Below are 17,951 nucleotides of genomic sequence, written 5' to 3'. Positions count from 1 at the left end.
TGGGTGGAATGGCGTCTGGATGGATGCCTCCTAACTATTTTGCAAAAATCCTCCTTTATAACATCAACATGATCCAGACGTGACAAACAGAGGGACAGATTTAGTCATTGGAGGTGCTTTATAGTTACAGTTTAGAATTCATAGAATAGAATAGAAAAAGCTTTGTAGGAGGACACTAGTAAAATAAATCATGCTCTGTAAATAAAAAAACTTGAGTGAGTGAGGGTGGGCCTTTCCCTGACAATCCCAGGAGGGCATCGCATTGTTAATAGAGCCCCGTTGCCATGGAGACCGGCAAGAGATGCTGCGCATTAAACATTGAGCAGACCCATTATGTCATCGCCAGTCTGCCTGTCTTCTTTATATAATAAGAGGAAGAAGTGTTTTGTTGTTTTTTTTTCCTTCCTGGGGTGACAAAACCTTACTTTTGTTACGTTGTGGAGCCTCAACGTCAATGTTATTAGCAGCCGGCCTCAGAGCAAAGCAGGTTAGCGCTTCAGGGAGGGAGTGAAGTGGCCGACCCCCGCACTTCGTGCTACTGATCACCAGCGATGCCGGGTTGCTAGGCAACCAAACCAGACCTCAACATTTCCATATTGTCTGTGACGTCAAATGAAATAATACATGAGGCAACTACACCAATAAGCAACCTGCAAATTGCTTTTGAGGACGTATTGTACACCTCGTGACGTGATATCTAAATATAATCATGCAACATTCATATATCCGGTACATCCATACAGCCATAAATATCTACATATATACTGTATGAATGTATGTATATGTATTTCACATTATTTAATATCTTGCAATAAATCAACTTTTGCATTTCACCTATGTAACATATTAGGTTTATTATTACTATTATTATATTTCTTCATTTATTATTTGCATTTGGCACAACGATTTTATGTTACAAATATTTTTTAATTTTTTTAAATTAGTTTATTTTTTTTGTCCATGGATGCAAATTTGCAGAGGCCCACATAATATGGTTTCAAATATTACTAAAAGTCTGGGGGGAATTCTGTATTATTAGAAAACCAGAAAAAAAATGTAAAAGTGGACTTACCGTTGACACAGAACTCATAAGTTTGGCAAAGGTCATCTTCAAACAGGCAACCTAAAAAAACAAAAAACAAATACAAGGTCAAGTAATGCTAAGCCAATCAAATATTTTTTTTTTTATATCAAAAGCAAATCTTTTTTTCCCCCCGTATTTTGGACGTCTGTATTGAGCAAGAGCGAGGGAACATGAAGCAACAATGAAAAGCTGATGACTCATTGAGGAGGAAAGAGTGTTTTTAACGATGAGAGAATAAAAAGTGTTTTAAAAGATAGTGCGCATCACTTTTTCCACCTTGGAGTGAAAATAATGCCCAGTGGGGTTTTTAACATGCAATTTGCATATTGTAGAGCGGCAGGCCTACTTTACCTCCTCATCACTTTTTGCCTTAATTTAACCGAGGAGCGTGTCAGCTCTCAATATTAATTACGACCTTCCATTAAATCAAGCATCCAGCCGAGCGTGTGCACAGCTGATAAAAGCCACATCCTCTTCCTTCCACCACCATGGCGGAGATGATTAAAAATGACGCCTTTTAATTAAAATGTAATCTACATTGATGCAACTGATTAGCATTTAAGACTGCAGGTGGGACAACAATTATCCAGTGTATATCTTAATGAAGCATCCAGACTAAAACAATGTCCACATGCTAATTAGTCAAAATTTCAACGGTTACAAAAAGTGTGAGGTTTTTGAAAGTTTTGTAGGAGGATGGCAATTTAACTAATTTCCAAATTAAATGAAAACCAACTGTGTGTGTGCAAGCGTGTTTTACATTTTGAATAATATCAACATCAAAATTGAACATTAAGTAGTAACATTTTTGGTGTCTAGTCAAAAGCATGCATCTCCCGATATTCTTTCTATGCTCCAAATTTGACATATGGAGCTATACGAGATTAATTTTAAGCATTTTAATCATTTGAGATGCGCGTGACAGTGCAACCGAGAGTGCAGGTGCAACCGAGCCGAACACATTCAACACAGACTCTCTTCCAGAATTCCCATGCAGGTCGCTCGCTGCCAGTTCCTGGCGACAAGCCTGTCCACCCCGCAACAGCCAGGCCATGAATTAAAGATGGCTGTGTCGCCACGGCAACGGTGCAACCAGAAATAGGCGAGTTTGACCTTGCGTCTGGCCTGAATTGAAGTTGATGTTGGGATTGTCTCGTCGTCTTGCTGGTTGGGATTGTTTAAGTGTGGCTTTAAACGCACAAAAAAGAAACGACGCGTTACTTAGCAAGCGGATAAGCAAAGGCGATATCGACTTTCCTACCTACGGTACACAGATATCAGGCTATGTAAATCACACAAACAATAATTTTTGTTTTTCTTGCATTAAAGAACTTTTTTTTAAATTTAGTTTCATTATTTCATTGACAGTATGTACCAACAGTACCTAAACACCCATCAATCCACTATCCACCGACACATCAATCTCATTTTATTAATGCAGTTTAATATAGTTGAAGCATATTAGTTGCTGATCATCTCACAGTAGCATTGTGGTGTAAGTGGCAGTGCTCAAACTGTGAATAACAATTTGATGACTTTTATTGGCTGCCAATTTGTAACAAAAAAAACAAAACAAAAAACAAAAAAAATAAAGCAGCTGTAGGGTTTGCATCTGCCACCTCAGCTGTGCACTTCCGTGCTGCAATGAGAACTGGTGTAGGGTATTAATCACCCTGCAAGGAAAAAGACATGACGGCATTCATTACCACGTGTGGATGAGCTCCCAGAACGGACGCGACATGAGCCGCCCCATGCTTTGACCTCATTTTTTCTGCTCTCTTTGTCAATGGCAGCCGTCCTCTTAATACATGAGGCTATTTTCACACCCCGGGAGGCGACAGGCCACAAGAGTGCTCGCCGTTATTTTGCCAACAATGTCTTTGAGCAGGTGTAATTGAATTTCTCTCAACTTCTTCTTCGCACTCCTTATGTTGTCACACCATCCAGAACAGGAAGGATCACGCTGAAATGTGTGTAACCATACCACCCAGCTACCGAAACCGGTATTTTTTATCTTATCCATTGCTCTTCCGTCTCCCAATATATTGTTTTAAATTGTAATTTGTATGCTGCAAAGTTTCATTATTGCAGGTTTTTCTGGATCATAAAACTTTGATTTGCTCGACACGCGCAATGTTTTCTGTCACAGTTAACATTGTTGTTAAATGTAACTGTCATTCAAGTGTAAAAATCCGATGACATTAGCTATTATACATTTGCCTGAGCCGAGGCGTTCATTCACAAAGAGCGAATGTGACTTATTGTGTGCCTACTGCTCACGTCTCTCTACAGACGGACGTACGGCTTTTGACGGGTGCCGCACGCCTACGTCGTCGCGCGCTGACATTTTAGTCGCGCATGATGATGAATCACAGAGGGGAACGCTGACAAGTGGCGTCACGTGACATTGATGTATGCTTTTTGTTGGCGAGCGAAGGAGGACGTCGCGGGGCAGTTGATTTGTTGTCCTGACATCCATTGGTTGCTGTGACGCCGCCTTCCGGCAGGCCCATCTGCTACCATGTTTTTCTTAGATAATTTTTTTAATTACTTTGGTTTAGTTTAGCTTTAGTATTTTTTTAAGCTATGGAATATTTGTTGATTCCAAAAATTAAAAAAAAAATAAAAATGTGTAACTAAATGACTGATTTACTTTCCTCTGCCTGTAGAGCCGCGGGGTTAAACCAAAATGAATACATTTGAAATAAACCCCAAAAGGTCAAGTATGAAATTGATGAAAATGAAAAATAATTCAATATACCACCAATTGACATACCACCTCTCATTTACCTACTGCTCTACCTGCTAATCTAACAACCTGTTGTGTATATCATCCATATATCAACTATCGCTACTAGCATTTGTGCCATCCAAGGATTTATGCAGCGCTCTCATATAAAACCAAATGCATACAACTGTCGAGACGTGAATTTATAAAGGCTGCCATCGTTTCATATTCCAAAGTCATTAATATGCAGAAATCACAAAGCATTTTATGCCTGCCGATGCAATTTAAGTGCCAGATGCTGAAGTTTGTTTCCCACGCTGTGCTAGTGACGTACGTATACGTATGCACAGGATGCTTCCAAATATACATCGCATGTTCAATATGGAGCAGCCTGTATGAATCATCCCTCACATTTGCGCTGTGCCTCCATAACAAGGAGCGCTTCAATGCCATAATGTGTCGCTTGAATGGAATGCAGTGGATGTTAATAAATATTTAAGTGGATTTCTAAATGTCGCGTTTCAAATACATGCAGTGTATACTGTTTACGATTATGCTCAGGCACCAGTCAAAAGGTATTAGGCTACTGGTTGGTCACCTCACATCAAGAACGACGCCACACCCCTTTCAATAAGTGCCTTTTCACAGTCTCCAAATTACAAAAATAATATACTCAGAATTCTATACATATATTCAGGCTAGGAAAAGCATATCACAATATAAGTAATTCATATTGGTCAACCCAGATATATATATATATATATATATATATATATATATATATATATTTACAAATGAAAATAAGAAAGGCAAAATGTAGGTAATTTTATTTTGCAATATGTTGTATGCAGCCCCACTCGTAGAAACACAGCATTATGACTAACATAGCATTTGTGGAATAAGAGTTTAGACTAAAAAAAAAAATACAAAAAAAAAAAAAAGGAAAAAAAAGTTCACTTAGGGGGCGGCCATTTTGCCACTTGCTACTGACTGAAGGGCTCAGATAACAACCAATTATGGCTCAGCTTTAGAAAATTGGTGAGCTGTGATTGGTCGTTCATTACCCTGCGCAACTGTGATGTCATTTTCAGTTGCCAAAAGTGACAAAATGCCCCCCCCCCCCCCCCCCCCGAGAGATGGCTCAAAACAACATTTTGCTATTCAACTCATATTCCCAAAACTCACTATTAATCAGAATACCGCGTTTAAAGTAGTGAAGGCACAAAAAACATATCGGAAAGAATTATGGGGGCATGTCGTCAGACTCGTCACTGTCTTCAGCTCTGAACCGTTAGCAGGTTCAACTGATAAACATAACGCACCTCTCGGTCCAGTGGCTTTAACCCCTTCGGTAAAACACAGAAGAATGAACGGGATGTCGTATTGTTGGTGTATTCAACTTGGACTTCATTCCATTCCTTTTCAACACCAAGCAGTTTTCTATGTCATTCACCTGCTCCGAGTCCACACACTTCCTAGCCTTCTCTTCCCGGTTCTCGGCCAGTCAATGAACACGTCACAAATAAACCTGACACGTTCGTCGGTCAAATTAGACACGCGCTAATTAGTACAGCGGAAAAACAATTTAAGAGGGACTTTTTTATTATTTTTTTTATTCATTAAACTCCTCCGGTAGTACTCGGAACATCTTTACAGTTTTAGTGGGTTCATTATCGCCATTGTTCATTTGTATTTTACTTGCCTGGTTGTGACTTGAGTGCGTGGCTAACACCTATGCGTCGAAGACTGCTACAACACATAGCCTTCCGGAAGTGTTTAATTATGCTACTGTATTATACAACATAATAATTTAATAAAAGAGATGTTCTTAATTGAACGAGGTTAAGACAGTCTCGTTCCACCAAAGTACCACACGGAGGTGACACTACTTCTTCGACGATTTTCTGCGAGCAGCGTCTTCTTCGCTGGTTTTACGCTTCTTCGTGTTTGGAGGCGCCTGCGCGCTACACGCCGGTGATGCGGTTTGCGTTGTAGTCAGATTTATTTTTTCTATCAAACATTTTTATGGAAGGAATTTTCTATCCATAGCGATCATACATACGCAAGGTATGTATGTGTACATATATTTCAAGAGAAATAAATGTCATGGTGTATACTGAGCAGGTATGATGATATTGCTGGAGCTGCGCTGACTTGATCAGAGAATGTCGAAGCTACAAAAGAAAATGAAAATATAGTTGGTTATACAAGTGTTCTATGATCACAAGTATGAATTGGAAATGTCTCAGTGAATCCTGCTACACTCCTAACAGACTCCTTACTGGGACAGACAATGACCCAGAATTGAATAATTACAAACTATAACCTGATGGATACAAAACACATAGTGACATTTCATACTATTTCTAATATTATAATTTATGCATACAACCAAGTAATATAATAAAGTAATATACATACAACACGCTAAATAAATACTCCTGGCCTCACTCTTGACTATATTTCTGTATAAACCAGCTGGCAGTATAACACAATTGGACCGTAATCTCTGGAGGACCAAAACTGCCCAACTCAAAATTAAATAAAAGTGAAAATAAAAACAAATGGAAAAACAAAACAAAACATAATTGCCTCCGCTTGCTGCCTGCTTGCGGTGGCTGTTCGATCAAATTAAGGCATGTTTTGTGTGCGTTTTCTGTATTAAACATAGCTACGGCCTTGGCTTTTGTGTGCTGTGCGACTCCTTTAATTAAACAAGAAAAACGGAACGACTTATTCATACTTGTCATCGCCATCGTCAGAGTCTGCAGACGACCCCGTTGGGCCAGTGACGTCACGCACGCACTGGGTCAAACTAGCCGGGGGGGGGCGGACCCATTAAAGTAAGAGTTTGGTACCAGTTTTTCAACGCATTTTCATTCCGTTTTTAACAATGTAATATACTTATTTGTACTTGTACTCATTCTTAAAAAAAACCTTATTGGGTAACTTTTTTTTCATGTCCCTTACACTTGCAAGGGTTCTCAACTTTTTTTCATATATCATGGCGACATTTTGAAGATACATTTTAAAAGCGAGAGGGAGAGAGAGACGTGCTCACCAAAGCTTCCGTCGGCTCGGGCAGGTGCGAAGCAGCAGAGACAGACGGCCAAGGCGAAGACGAGCACGGGACACCGCGAAGACTCCATCCCGCCGCTTGGCGCAATCCATGCACGCTTTACGAGCGCATGACTGCGGCCGACGCCAGGTGGGAGCAGCCCCCGCACGAGTCGCTGGAGCTAGAGGGGCATGTTTGCTCGCTTGTTTCGGGGCGAGGGGGTGTAGAAAGAAGCTAAAATGGCTGCAAATTGGGGTGGGGGAACGGAGCAGAAAGCGGCGTGGCTTTCAGCACCGAGAACAGCGACCGAGTCAGACGGTGGAGCCCCTCCTATGCGTGACGTCACACAGTCGTGGCGGGGAAACGTGCGCGAGGCGAGCAGGCAGGGCCGCATCGATGCAATGCGGGGAGAGGGGCATGTGACGAGGGAGGGGCAGCCAAGTGTAGATAAAAGGATGGATTCCGTTATGGTATTCAAGCTGCCCAACTACCTACTTATTGATCCATTCTATCAACCAATTCACCTCACCATATAGTTATCTGCCTTGCTGTCTTTCAAAGTAACTAGTTAGTGCCTAAACTCTAGCTACATACCTGCAATCATTCATATGTACCTATCCATCTCGAGGCCAATCCATCCATCTAACTACCGACTCACCCATCTACTTCCCAAGTTATGGTCATGGGATATCCGCAAGCTGAGCTCTTAGGCACTGTGATGTCATTTTCAGTCGCTAGCATGAGACAAAATGGACGCCCCTTGAGATGGGATCATTTTCCATAAACGCACAATTAATCAAAATACCGTGTTTAGACTACTGGGGCCAAAATCTTACAACTTGACTTCCCCTTTAACTCACCTGTCTAGCTATCTCCCAATTAATCCAGTCATCCAATTACTTTCTATTCACCACAATGTTCTCACCTCCCCATCTATCTAGATACACTTCAGTATACTGGAATAACTATACATAAAAGAATATTTTGATCAATGTTTATTATTCTTTTAAAAAATGCCAAGAATAGCATGAATGCTATTGGATTAAAATATTTTAGGGGTCCTGAACACAAGCCACAAAAACCTACTGGAGCACCCGTAAAAAACAACAGACGCACCTTCTTGACATCATTTCCACCAAAGTTTGGTGGCCGATTAACTTGACAGGACGTGCATGGATCTTAAAGACCCATGTCCAAAATTTAACAGGAAGTGAGCCAATTTAACTGGCAGCACATTTAGGCACATCCTGTATAGTAGGATAATAAAATGTGGTCCATCCAACCATTATCTGAGCTGCTTATCCATCATACCCAAAAGCAATAAAAAATACATAGCAGTGTAAAATATATTCTGCATTCTTAACAACAATTGATGCATGCAAAACAATACATGTTTTTAATATATCAAATACAGAAATAGAGTCACTGTAGAATGCCAATTTTTTTTTTCTTTCAGTCCGCCCAGTGTGTCAAGATTTCATTGAGCGTCATCACAGAAGTTTGATAAATGACCCTGCAAAGACGAAGACAACATTTTTTGTTCATAAAACAATATTTCAAAATTCAATCTTATTTGATGTGAGCCTACCTTTGGACTTCACCCTCTGCATCTGCATGCACGTGTATCTGCTGCTGCACGGTTATGGCGGCTCTCTTCAAGCACGCATTGGGGTGTGCCGCTGCAAAAAGATGAAGTGTTAGAGTTAAATACGTTAATGTTATAAAATGAGGTGGTATTAAAAGGAAAATTCGGCCCACCATGTCGCAGCACCGCCAGAAGGTGCACAACAGTGGCCAGCTCAGTCAAAGTGCTGAAGGTGTCAGATTCCAGCGAGGAGAGAACCTCAGCCGAGAAGGCCCTGATGGCAACACACAAGCTCCGTTGGATACAGATTTTCTTTTTTTTTTTTTTTAAATAGCGATACCACCTGTTTTTATTACATTCATTTCAAATACATACATTTCAAAATAAAACGAGTCCTTTTCAGAGCGTGAAGTCATGTTGTCTGGGGAAAATGTAATTTTGAAATGTTTTTTTTTTTTTTTTAATTATTTCAATAGTAGTACTGTAATTCTATAAGAATAAAGTCTGACATATATCATGAAATAACCTCGTGGTCCTTGTCAGAAGACAGAAAGAAAAAATTTGGGGAAAAATATTTTGGACTAAATAAAGACATTATGGTGGCAATAATTAGTTTTCATTTAACATATTTTTGCAAAACCTAAATATGAAAGTCATATTTTAAAAAAATATATGTATTTGCAAAACATGGGAATGAAAATGCATTAAAAATAAACAAAGTAAAAAAATGTCAAGTCGTACTGTACAATAAATTAAGAAAAGGCTTTAAAAAAAGTATTAATCTCAGTCGTACTTTTGTTTTGGATGTGCCATATTTTAAATAAAGTAAGAGTGATATTTTTTATGACTTACGTGTAAGACTTTGCACTATACCTGTGTTCCATTTCACTGTCACTCTAATACTTTTTTGTTTGATAAATTGTTTTTGTGTAATCCTACAAACTAACAATTGTGCTTGGTGTGAGGTAAAAATGCCAAAAAGATGAGTTTCTGTCTGTTAAGCTCTTCCCTACCTGGTGACTGGCGGCGACTTGAGGATGTCAGAAAGGAGGGCGCCGGAAAGAACAGGCAAATCCTGCACGGTCTCTGGAGACATCACCTCTTCGGGGTGCGTCATCTTGAGGGTTGGGGGGACGGGACATCTATCAAGATACCCGTCGAACAACCTACCCACTGTATGTACCTAGCCATCCACCTTTTTACAATCTATCAACCAATCTATATACATTAATCTAATTACATACTCGTCTACCTATCATAAACATGAAATATGCTCGATAATATTTTTGAGGGGCTTCAACATGCCCTGACCGTCCGTCCCGCTTACCTTCTGGAGAGCATATCTTATCTCCACAATGACAATGGCGAAAAGGCTGTCAAAGACCCCGCTGATGTTACAAGCTTGAGCCTCTTGCAGGAAGTCGGCAAGACCGCTCAAAGCCGACTGACACAGCTAAGAATAAACAACAATAATAAGACTAAGTGGCTCTGTTGACAATTAGTGCAGGTTAAAAGGAACGAACATTTCTTTTCATCATTATCGTGACTAAAGTCATCATGATTATGGTTATGATCAGAACTGGGAGTATTGTAAAACATTTTATTTTGATTTAAAAACAAAAGCACTTTTTGAAGATTAAAAATTGTAAATAGTAACAACCAAAGTGAATTTTCCCCACTCTATTTAATAATATTCATTGTTTTAAAAGTTTAAAATTGTTAGTTTAAGCTTGGTGCAGAAAAATAAAGTAAATCATGTCAACAAATGTCGCGACGACAACATACCTGTTTACCCTCTTCTGGCTCTTTCTTAAGTCGACGAGCCAAGAGTTCTATAATCTTCTGGAATATAATGGCTACCGCCGCCAGACAATTGGTGGCGGCTTCCTGCTCGTCTCCAGCCGGTTTTTGGTCAACCGGGGGGTAACTCGTCATCAACTCCTTCAGAATCAGCAGCACTGCGGGAATGCACAGGTAGCCCGCTTCTGTAACACACAGGGAACATGAGAGAGATACAGAGGGAGGGCGACATACACACTATTATTTCTATTTATATATCGAAGCGTCACCCGAAAGCACGACGAGCGAGCAGAGGTGCAGGACGTGATCCTTGAAGGCACCGTCATCCAAACAGAGCACCGCGTCTCTGCACACCGTCAGGAAGGTCTAATGAACGAGTGGAAACCAGCAGTCACTTTCCAGTTCAAAGTTTTCACTGTGTTCTGATTCTATGGTTACAGTGGGACTTAAAGTTGAAGTCAAAAGTTCCACGGTATTTAAAACACTTCTTATAGAAAATGTCCCTTGAGTTAGGTTTGAAACGAGGTGCGAGACCACACGGCGCTCACCTTGGTTATCTCCACCCCTAATGCTCTCGATCTCTCCGCCTCCTCATCGTTGTCTCCCTGATGAGTGTCGGCCAGGAAGGGCAGCACGTTCTCGTCCACCCACGCGGCCGTGTGCTCCAGAGACTGCAGGTACACGCGGCCGTCCGACATCTTGGGGGGAGGTGCGCTTCATTTACAAAAGATGGCTTGCCATTTCATGACTTCAAACAGATGGATGAGACTCACGTCGTGTTGCAGGTGCACACTGAGGCGGCCGTGATAGGCGAAGGCCTTCAGGGCCAGGTCCGCGCCGGCTGCGCCCTCAGAGGAAGGGCTGAGGTGAGAGTACAGCAACGTCTGTGGACGAGAACATACATAGTACAGAAAGGCACTATTAATCGTGATGTATATCGACCCATAAACATATCGTGAATGTTTTGTGCTGACTGGTATCTGGAACTGTTCAGCCACAGGTGAAATATGACAGGAACACACCTTCCAGTTTCCTAAAAGTGTGTAGAGACGCCTAAGTGGGCCCTGACTGAGAGCCAGGACTTTGTTTCGCGTGGACTCGTGTAGGAGCAGATAGTCCAAGTAGGCCAGCGCCAGGTCTGGCTTAGCCTCCTCTGTCACCTGGATGGTCACCTTCCGCTTGGAATTTACCTGTTGGAGTGACCGACGGCCAGAAGTTGCTTGAGTGTGGCGGTTGCCTTGACGACAGAGACAGACAGATTGACAAACGGACCACTTGATTCTCGGGCAGGGCTTCGGAAAGCCAGTCGATGATGAGCTCCAGGACGCCGGCGGTCTTGCCCCAACTGCACATGCAGTCCAGCAGCTGGCCATACACAGAGGGCGGGGCTTCGGGTTCCAACTTCCTCAGGCGGGACAGCACGCCGTAGCTGGGAGAAGACATTCCCCCACAAAGACTTTAGCGTAAGAGGCTGCAGGTGGACGCATTTGTTGGACCTACTCACCTAAATGTTGCCACGGCATTGGCAGGCATGAGGGACGCCATCTGCGTGAGGGGAGCTTGGCATCGCTCATCCTGAACAAGAGATCGATTACATTAAACAAGATAAGTAAATATACATTAGTTTTAATTAGTATGTTTGCATTTTAGATGAGTGCAACAATAGAAAAAAGAAATGAATCACAGTGAGCATAGGGTGTATGTCCATGCTTGTCATTCTCATAAAGGTAGGCGCAGCTATAATTTAACAGAATACGCACACAAGTGAGCAGAGACACACAATTACCAACCAGAAAAAGACACAAAAAAAACGCAAACCAGTCACACACACAAAAAAAAAACTAATACGAGAGATATGATGCTACCAAATTAATGCCAAAGGAAACAAGTCAAAGGTAGCATTTGACAGAGTACCGTGAATTCGCTGAAGTATTTGCTCATGACTCGGCCAAACTGGGCATACAGGTGCTTCTGGGTTTCGTCGCTTTGCTGGAGGGTCCTGTCGACGTTCTTCCACAGGACGACCACCACCTCCAGCAGACTGGCCACCACGTCCTTCTCTAGTACCAGTGAATTCTCGCTCTGAGGCTGTGGAGTACGCCACATCTGCGTCTCAGTGTGAAACTCAAAGACTTTACAACAAGCTTGTGGTGTCCATGTCGCAGCAAAATGACCAATTACTAATCAGAGATTTTTGTACAGTAATTACTGGACATATTATAGAAAGTATAACAATACGAACAGGCATATAGTCTTTATTTTTCTATCAAAAAGGACTTATATTAAATCTTTCAGAGACACTTCCCGTAGCAGTTGAAGTCGTATTTGTCCATATTTGTGTCTGCATTATACTGCCACCCAGTGGCCAAGGTGAGCACACCAGCAAGAGGAGCACATTGAATTTGATTTCAGCATTAAATCACAATGTACAAATGCTTTAATTGTTTACATTTGACTCAACTGTGTTTTTTATAAAGTACAATATTATAGAGTGTTATTATTCCTTATTGAAAAGCAAAAACATAAACATTGTTTTTGGGGGGGAATCTCTGTGTTGGAAGTGCTTTATAGTCTTTTCTTACCAAACAGTTTTCCTTGTTGCCGTCGTTAAGCTCCGTTTTGTCCCCGTTGCTCTGGATGTTAGAGTTCAGGACACGGCGGATGGCCAGCATCAACTTCACTGATTGCAGACATGCAACAGAGTTTCCTCTTAAGCCTCGGCATGCTTTAATGACCTAATAGTGCATTCAAGTTTTACCTATATTCGTGGGGGCGGTGTGCATGTGAGCGTACAGATAAAACTTGCGGGCCGCCGTGGGGCTCATCTGGATGAGGGTGATGCAGCGGCTGCACCAGTTCCCCTCCGTGGCGTTTGCGGGGAAGAAGGAGTCGAAGAGCAGTTCAACGAGGCGCTTGGACACGTGCACCGTGTCGGTGGCCAGTCTGACCACCAAGTGGTCCAGGCTACACACATCCCAGAACTGCGGAGGAGCGCAGAGATGACGTCTTTTAATTAGACAAACCAGAATAACGATAAGAAGGGTGGCTGCTATTAAAGGGTACATTCGATATCGACAACGTGACTATCGCAATACATATTGATATTGAATTATCACCCAGCCCTTGACAAATTGTTTATTTTTGACCTGCTCATGTAGCACCGGAGGAAGGAAAAACTAATTGGACACTGCCAATCATACATGAAAACTTCTTCAATATTTGGATGTGACGAGATGGTAGAAGTGTCGCTGATGAAGTGTCCCTTGAACGCAGACGGCGAATTTGAGTACCTTGGCCGCACGGACCGCCTTGAGCTTGAGGAGCATGTCGACAAAAGCCACGCGGACCTTCACCGAGCTGTCGTGGAGGCTGTACTTGAACTTGGGCATGATCTTCTCCAGCACGGGATGGCTGAGCACGTTGTCCAGGACAATGCACAGATACTGGGGAGAACAACACGGTCATTAATACCTGGAGGTTGAAGGAAGACTTTTTCAAGACACAAAACCACATTTTCCCACCGTGAAGACGGCGCAGCGGACGTCATCGGAGCTGCAGTCGTTCGCCAACTCCATTAATTTCTTCAAGAAGTCCACGATAATGTGCGGCGGGAGCAACTCCCAGCACCTGTCGAGGATCTTGCAGACACCCTGGATGGCATTGCAGCGCACGACCTCGTGTTTGTCAAACAGCAGGACCTTAAAACGATAAGCAGACACATTGGTGAACAACCAAGAGGAGTGTTTCCCAACTTTTAAGCCATGATAAAAAAAACAAAAAAAATGAATTAAGAGTCTGATATAGAATAACTTCAGTTTTACTAAAACACTTTTATTTTCTACAAACAGTGTTAGATTTCTTTTTATTCACTTTACTTTGTAGTTAACAGATGTAGTTAATTTGTAATTTTACATGTAGTTTTGCGCGCCATTACCCTCAAAATAATTCCATTTCCCAATTGTCTCCACCCATTCAGTCCACACGAGTACCCAGCTACAAATTCAACCCCAAAAAATACATGCCCACCATGAGTGTGTCCATTTGCTTTTGAAGGGCCACTTCAATTTCCTTCTCGGGGTCGACGATGGGGAAGGCGCCCGTAAACAGCACTGTGGCGTTGGTGCGGACCTCAAAATTAGGCACCTGTGAGGACGGGACAAGATTCAGACGTCGCACCTGGGTGGCGTGAAGATAAATAAAACTAAAGAAGGACAAAATGATTTGCAGTACGTACGCTGAGATACTTCCAAAGAATGGGCTTGTAGAGGACACTGAGCATCTTTTCCACTGGGCGGCAGACTTTCTTCTTGTGGAAGTAGAAGATGATCTAGAGAGGAAGGTCAGAATGAGAGAACTTTTGTTATTTGCCGATATCTGAAAATGTAACTTGCATGAGATAATGCCCAGGTTTTAACAAGTAGACCATGCTTCAAAAACTAAGGCCTTGAAAATGGAACCATGGAAAGCCTTTTTGCAGGTTTTTCTGCCTTGTACCTGTTGGACTTTGCGGTGGACTGGCGACGACCTGTGCATCAGGATGGCACACTTCATGAAGTCTTGTATGCACTCACTTTCAATCTTCTCCAGGAAGTTGCCGCTGGCCTTTTTCCAGGCTCGGAAGTAGATCTCCGCCACGTGTGCCATGGTCACCCTGGAACGAAATGATGACATTGTGAGGATGGGTCAAAACACACAAAGTACAACTTCCAATATACAACATTTCAATTTGGACTACTTGCTTTCAATATTTACTGCTTCTATTTGAACAACTTTTCCTTCATTCAAAATATGTAGGAAAATGTTTGGTACACGTAAAAAAATAAATAAATAATAACCCTGCTGTGTGTTTTGCTATTACTGTTGGATAATGGCAGGTGTGTAAATAGAAAGAAAAAGCCTCAGAGAAAGTACTTTTCTCTTAGAAGTCTATACTTTGCATCAGAAACAGATCAAAGATTAGAATGTGCTAAAAATATTTCAAACATTTTAGGTTGCAGTACTACTGTTAGGTACTAGTGAGGAACGGCTCAGAACATTGTACAGGGTGAAAGGTTTTGATGCATAATTTGAAAGGGGACACTAGTGCCACCTGGTGGACAAATATAAAAAGTGACAGCCAGTAGTTAAAATCGACATTAACTAAATGATAACGGATTGCATTCGTGAGTGTTAATAAATAATTGTGGAATTAAATCATGTATATTCAATGGGACAACTTTCAGGCTGAGTAATTATTATTTCAGAGCCAGGAATCGTTGCTGAAAACTATAAATTTTTTTCTAAATGCTTCGAATGGTGTAAATAGGCACCATCTGGTGGACAAATATAAAAATCTAAAATTGAAACCCAATTGCCCAAATTGCAATGTTTCGGATAAATGTTTGCTTGGGATTATTTTTTTGTGAAGTCTTGCCAGGCAAATTTAAGAAAATTCAATCCAACATCCTCAAATTCAACCAACATAGCCAAAAAGGTCTGAAAATAAACTGTTCAAAAATAAAAATGCCTTCAGGGTGCAGCAAGGTAGAGGGCGTCTTCTCACTTGTTAAAGTGCTGCAGTTGATTTTTGATGGTGCCATGGATGAGCGGGATAAAGTCGACGTGCCAGCTGAAGAGAAACACCATGAACCTTTTGCCCTGGGGGGGACAAACACAAACACACACAGGCTCACACTCTCCGTTTGTTGAAACCAAGACGATTGGTGTGAACCCTTCTGTGCTCACGTCGTCGTTACTGATGATGGCGGGATGTCGGAAACATCGCGCCAGCTGCTCGCCCAGCTGCTGGCCGTCCTCCGATGCGTAGTCGACATTTGAGAGCACCTTGTGGAGGCTCCATGCTCTTTGGAGCTCAACGTACTTGACAAGATAGGTGGAATATTACCAACAGTAACATAACACCTTAATGCATGTCTGCATTTCATTAATTCTCATTTGCAATACCAACTGAATACAAGGCAAGATGTATAAAACTGAAACCTTTTTCACTAGTGTCCTGGAATGTTCACTCAATTACTCACAGGTTTCTTTGAAAGGAAGCCCTTCTTCAAGGCAATGTCCAAAGCAGTGCGGCCAAACTTGTCTTTGTCCCGCAGGTCTTTCTTCCACCAGGCCTCGCAAAGCATGTGGATGTGGAGCAACATGTGAGTCTCCGTCACGGGAAAAGACATCAGCACATCTGGATGTGAAAAATTTAAAAAACGGTCAATGGAAACTGTTTTCTAAAGAGAAATTTGCTAGGTGGTTGCACACAAACCATGAAGTTGGTGGGTAATATTAAGAAGCTCATTGTAGGAGTCGCCGTCTTGCAGGACCTTTAGAGATACGGTGGCCACGAGAGTCACGCCGGCCACGATAGCCATGGCATATTTCTGAAGGAATGAGGCAAATAAGTTCAATGTTATCCCCACCAGCCACCACCAAAAAAATAAATATCTAATATAAACTCACAGGATCCACAGGAGACTCAGCATCCATGACTTCCTCCCAGCGTTCTGGGGGCATCTCCAGAAGGACATCGTGAAGGAGAGAGGATAGTTTTCCCCAGAGAGCCTCACGCTGCTGCCTGGACATCTCCTCCATCACCTCCCCAATGTCAAAAGGATCCGACCTGTCCTTCTGCTCAGCAAAACCGCAAGTGGGAGAAAAAAACAAAACAAAAAACAAACATGAAAGACACAATTATGATGACTCAGAGCACAGACTTAAATGTTGAATTAAAACAGCGTTCAACATACATTTTGTTAATTCTGATTCAATACAGTACAATTATAGCAACATTTTGGTATGTTGAATTTTAATATGATGATGTTAAATTTCTACATTAGTCAAACCTTTGGGGCGGTTAAAATGTTGCACACAGATTTGTTTTTACACTTGTCATAACATGATTATGCTACATTATAACAAAATTATATTTATCTGTATAAAATTTCGAGAATCAATGTTGTAAGCCGTTGTCTGTATTAACGTGTATCATTATTCCAAGATTTCATGTTTGCGCTTACATTTGTATTATATTTAACAGTACGCTTTACGATTACTTACGTGAAGTTGGACGTGCTGAAGAAAGTCGTCCACATTTTCCTTACAAGCGGATTCGACGAAAGCCTCACGCTTGGACATGTTGGCGCTTTTGTTTTAAAAGAAACGAAGTCCAGTCAACGATAAAGTCCAGTTTGTAGTAACAGGAAGGCGAATCACAAAAAAAAAACAAAGTGACTTTTTTACGGCGCAAACAAACATGGCTGCCTATTTGAAAAAAAAGGCGTTATTTACAATAGCAGACTATTTCCTACCAAAAAATCCCCCGACAATACTTTGTATTGTAGTCATAATACAATAAAACGCATAATTGTAATCGTCTTTCGTTAGCTTCATTAGCAGTTAGCCGGTTACTGTATCCTGTAAGCAGCAGCTGCCTATACCAGCCGCTACGCACCCGCGCAAATTCATACCACTTTGTACGTCATTACGTACTGCGTCAGGCTTGACGTCACAAAACGTGTAGTTGTTTTTAGCCACTAGATGGCAACACAATCCTATATATGTTCGTGTATTGACTATTAATGCAGGGAGCAGCAGCACAATTAGCTTATTTTTCTTTTTCATATAACTATTCGCTCAGATAATGCATATATTATATGTATATTTTGTCTTCACAATTGCTGTGTAAGAAATTTATGTTACGTTGCCA

The 17,951-nt window shown here is 41.6% G+C and overlaps 2 protein-coding genes across 4 annotated transcripts in view; both read right to left on the bottom strand.

The window, feature by feature from the left end:
• Positions 1–7,214, bottom strand: part of ptprn2 (protein tyrosine phosphatase receptor type N2) — a 90,863-nt gene extending 83,649 nt beyond the window's left edge. The window contains exons 1-2 of one of the 3 annotated variants that reach the window (XM_088282751.1): positions 6,874–7,214; positions 1,073–1,123 (exon numbers count right to left, since the gene is read on the bottom strand). In XM_088282751.1, the coding sequence (XP_088138877.1) occupies positions 1,073–1,123; positions 6,874–6,961 (139 nt within the window). In that variant the 5' untranslated portion in view covers positions 6,962–7,214. Of the gene's footprint in view, positions 1–1,072; positions 1,124–5,514; positions 5,707–6,873 lie in introns of those variants that run through there. The other 2 variants (XM_088282750.1, XM_088282752.1) reach the window with 2 other exon arrangements.
• A 681-nt stretch (positions 7,215–7,895) lies between these two features.
• Positions 7,896–17,720, bottom strand: ncapg2 (non-SMC condensin II complex, subunit G2). The gene is made up of 26 exons (XM_088282749.1): positions 17,303–17,720; positions 16,706–16,873; positions 16,512–16,626; positions 16,276–16,433; positions 15,980–16,114; positions 15,798–15,892; positions 14,750–14,906; positions 14,490–14,582; positions 14,282–14,398; positions 13,777–13,953; positions 13,546–13,698; positions 13,014–13,236; positions 12,838–12,935; positions 12,170–12,343; positions 11,760–11,830; positions 11,528–11,684; positions 11,278–11,445; positions 11,029–11,139; positions 10,804–10,953; positions 10,525–10,621; positions 10,241–10,440; positions 9,783–9,908; positions 9,469–9,572; positions 8,629–8,729; positions 8,459–8,549; positions 7,896–8,383 (listed from the first exon to the last, which is right to left on the bottom strand). The coding sequence occupies exons 1-26, from the start codon at positions 17,378–17,380 to the stop codon at positions 8,323–8,325; spliced, it is 3,378 nt and encodes a 1,125-aa protein (XP_088138875.1). The 5' UTR covers positions 17,381–17,720; the 3' UTR covers positions 7,896–8,322.
• Positions 17,721–17,951: the final 231 nt, after the last annotated feature.

The sequence above is a fragment of the Idiotropiscis lumnitzeri genome, chromosome 19 (assembly GCF_059441095.1).
Source record: "Idiotropiscis lumnitzeri isolate Australia: NSW breed Sydney's pygmy pipehorse chromosome 19, RoL_Ilum_1.0, whole genome shotgun sequence".
NCBI lineage: Eukaryota > Metazoa > Chordata > Actinopteri > Syngnathiformes > Syngnathidae > Idiotropiscis > Idiotropiscis lumnitzeri.
The sequence above is the reverse complement of the archived record's forward strand: the minus strand, read 5'-3'. Positions and strand labels throughout refer to the sequence as shown.

Coding starts and splice junctions, on each gene's coding strand:
- ncapg2 (XM_088282749.1), bottom strand. CDS start 17,380: ATGTCCAAGCGTGAGGCTTTCGTCGAATCCGCTTGTAAGGAAAATGTG. Junction 16,874..17,302: donor TTCAGCACGTCCAACTTCAC/GTAAGTAATCGT, acceptor TTTGCTGAGCAG/AAGGACAGGTCGGATCCTTT. Junction 12,936..13,013: donor CACCGCCCCCACGAATATAG/GTAAAACTTGAA, acceptor GTCTGCAATCAG/TGAAGTTGATGCTGGCCATC.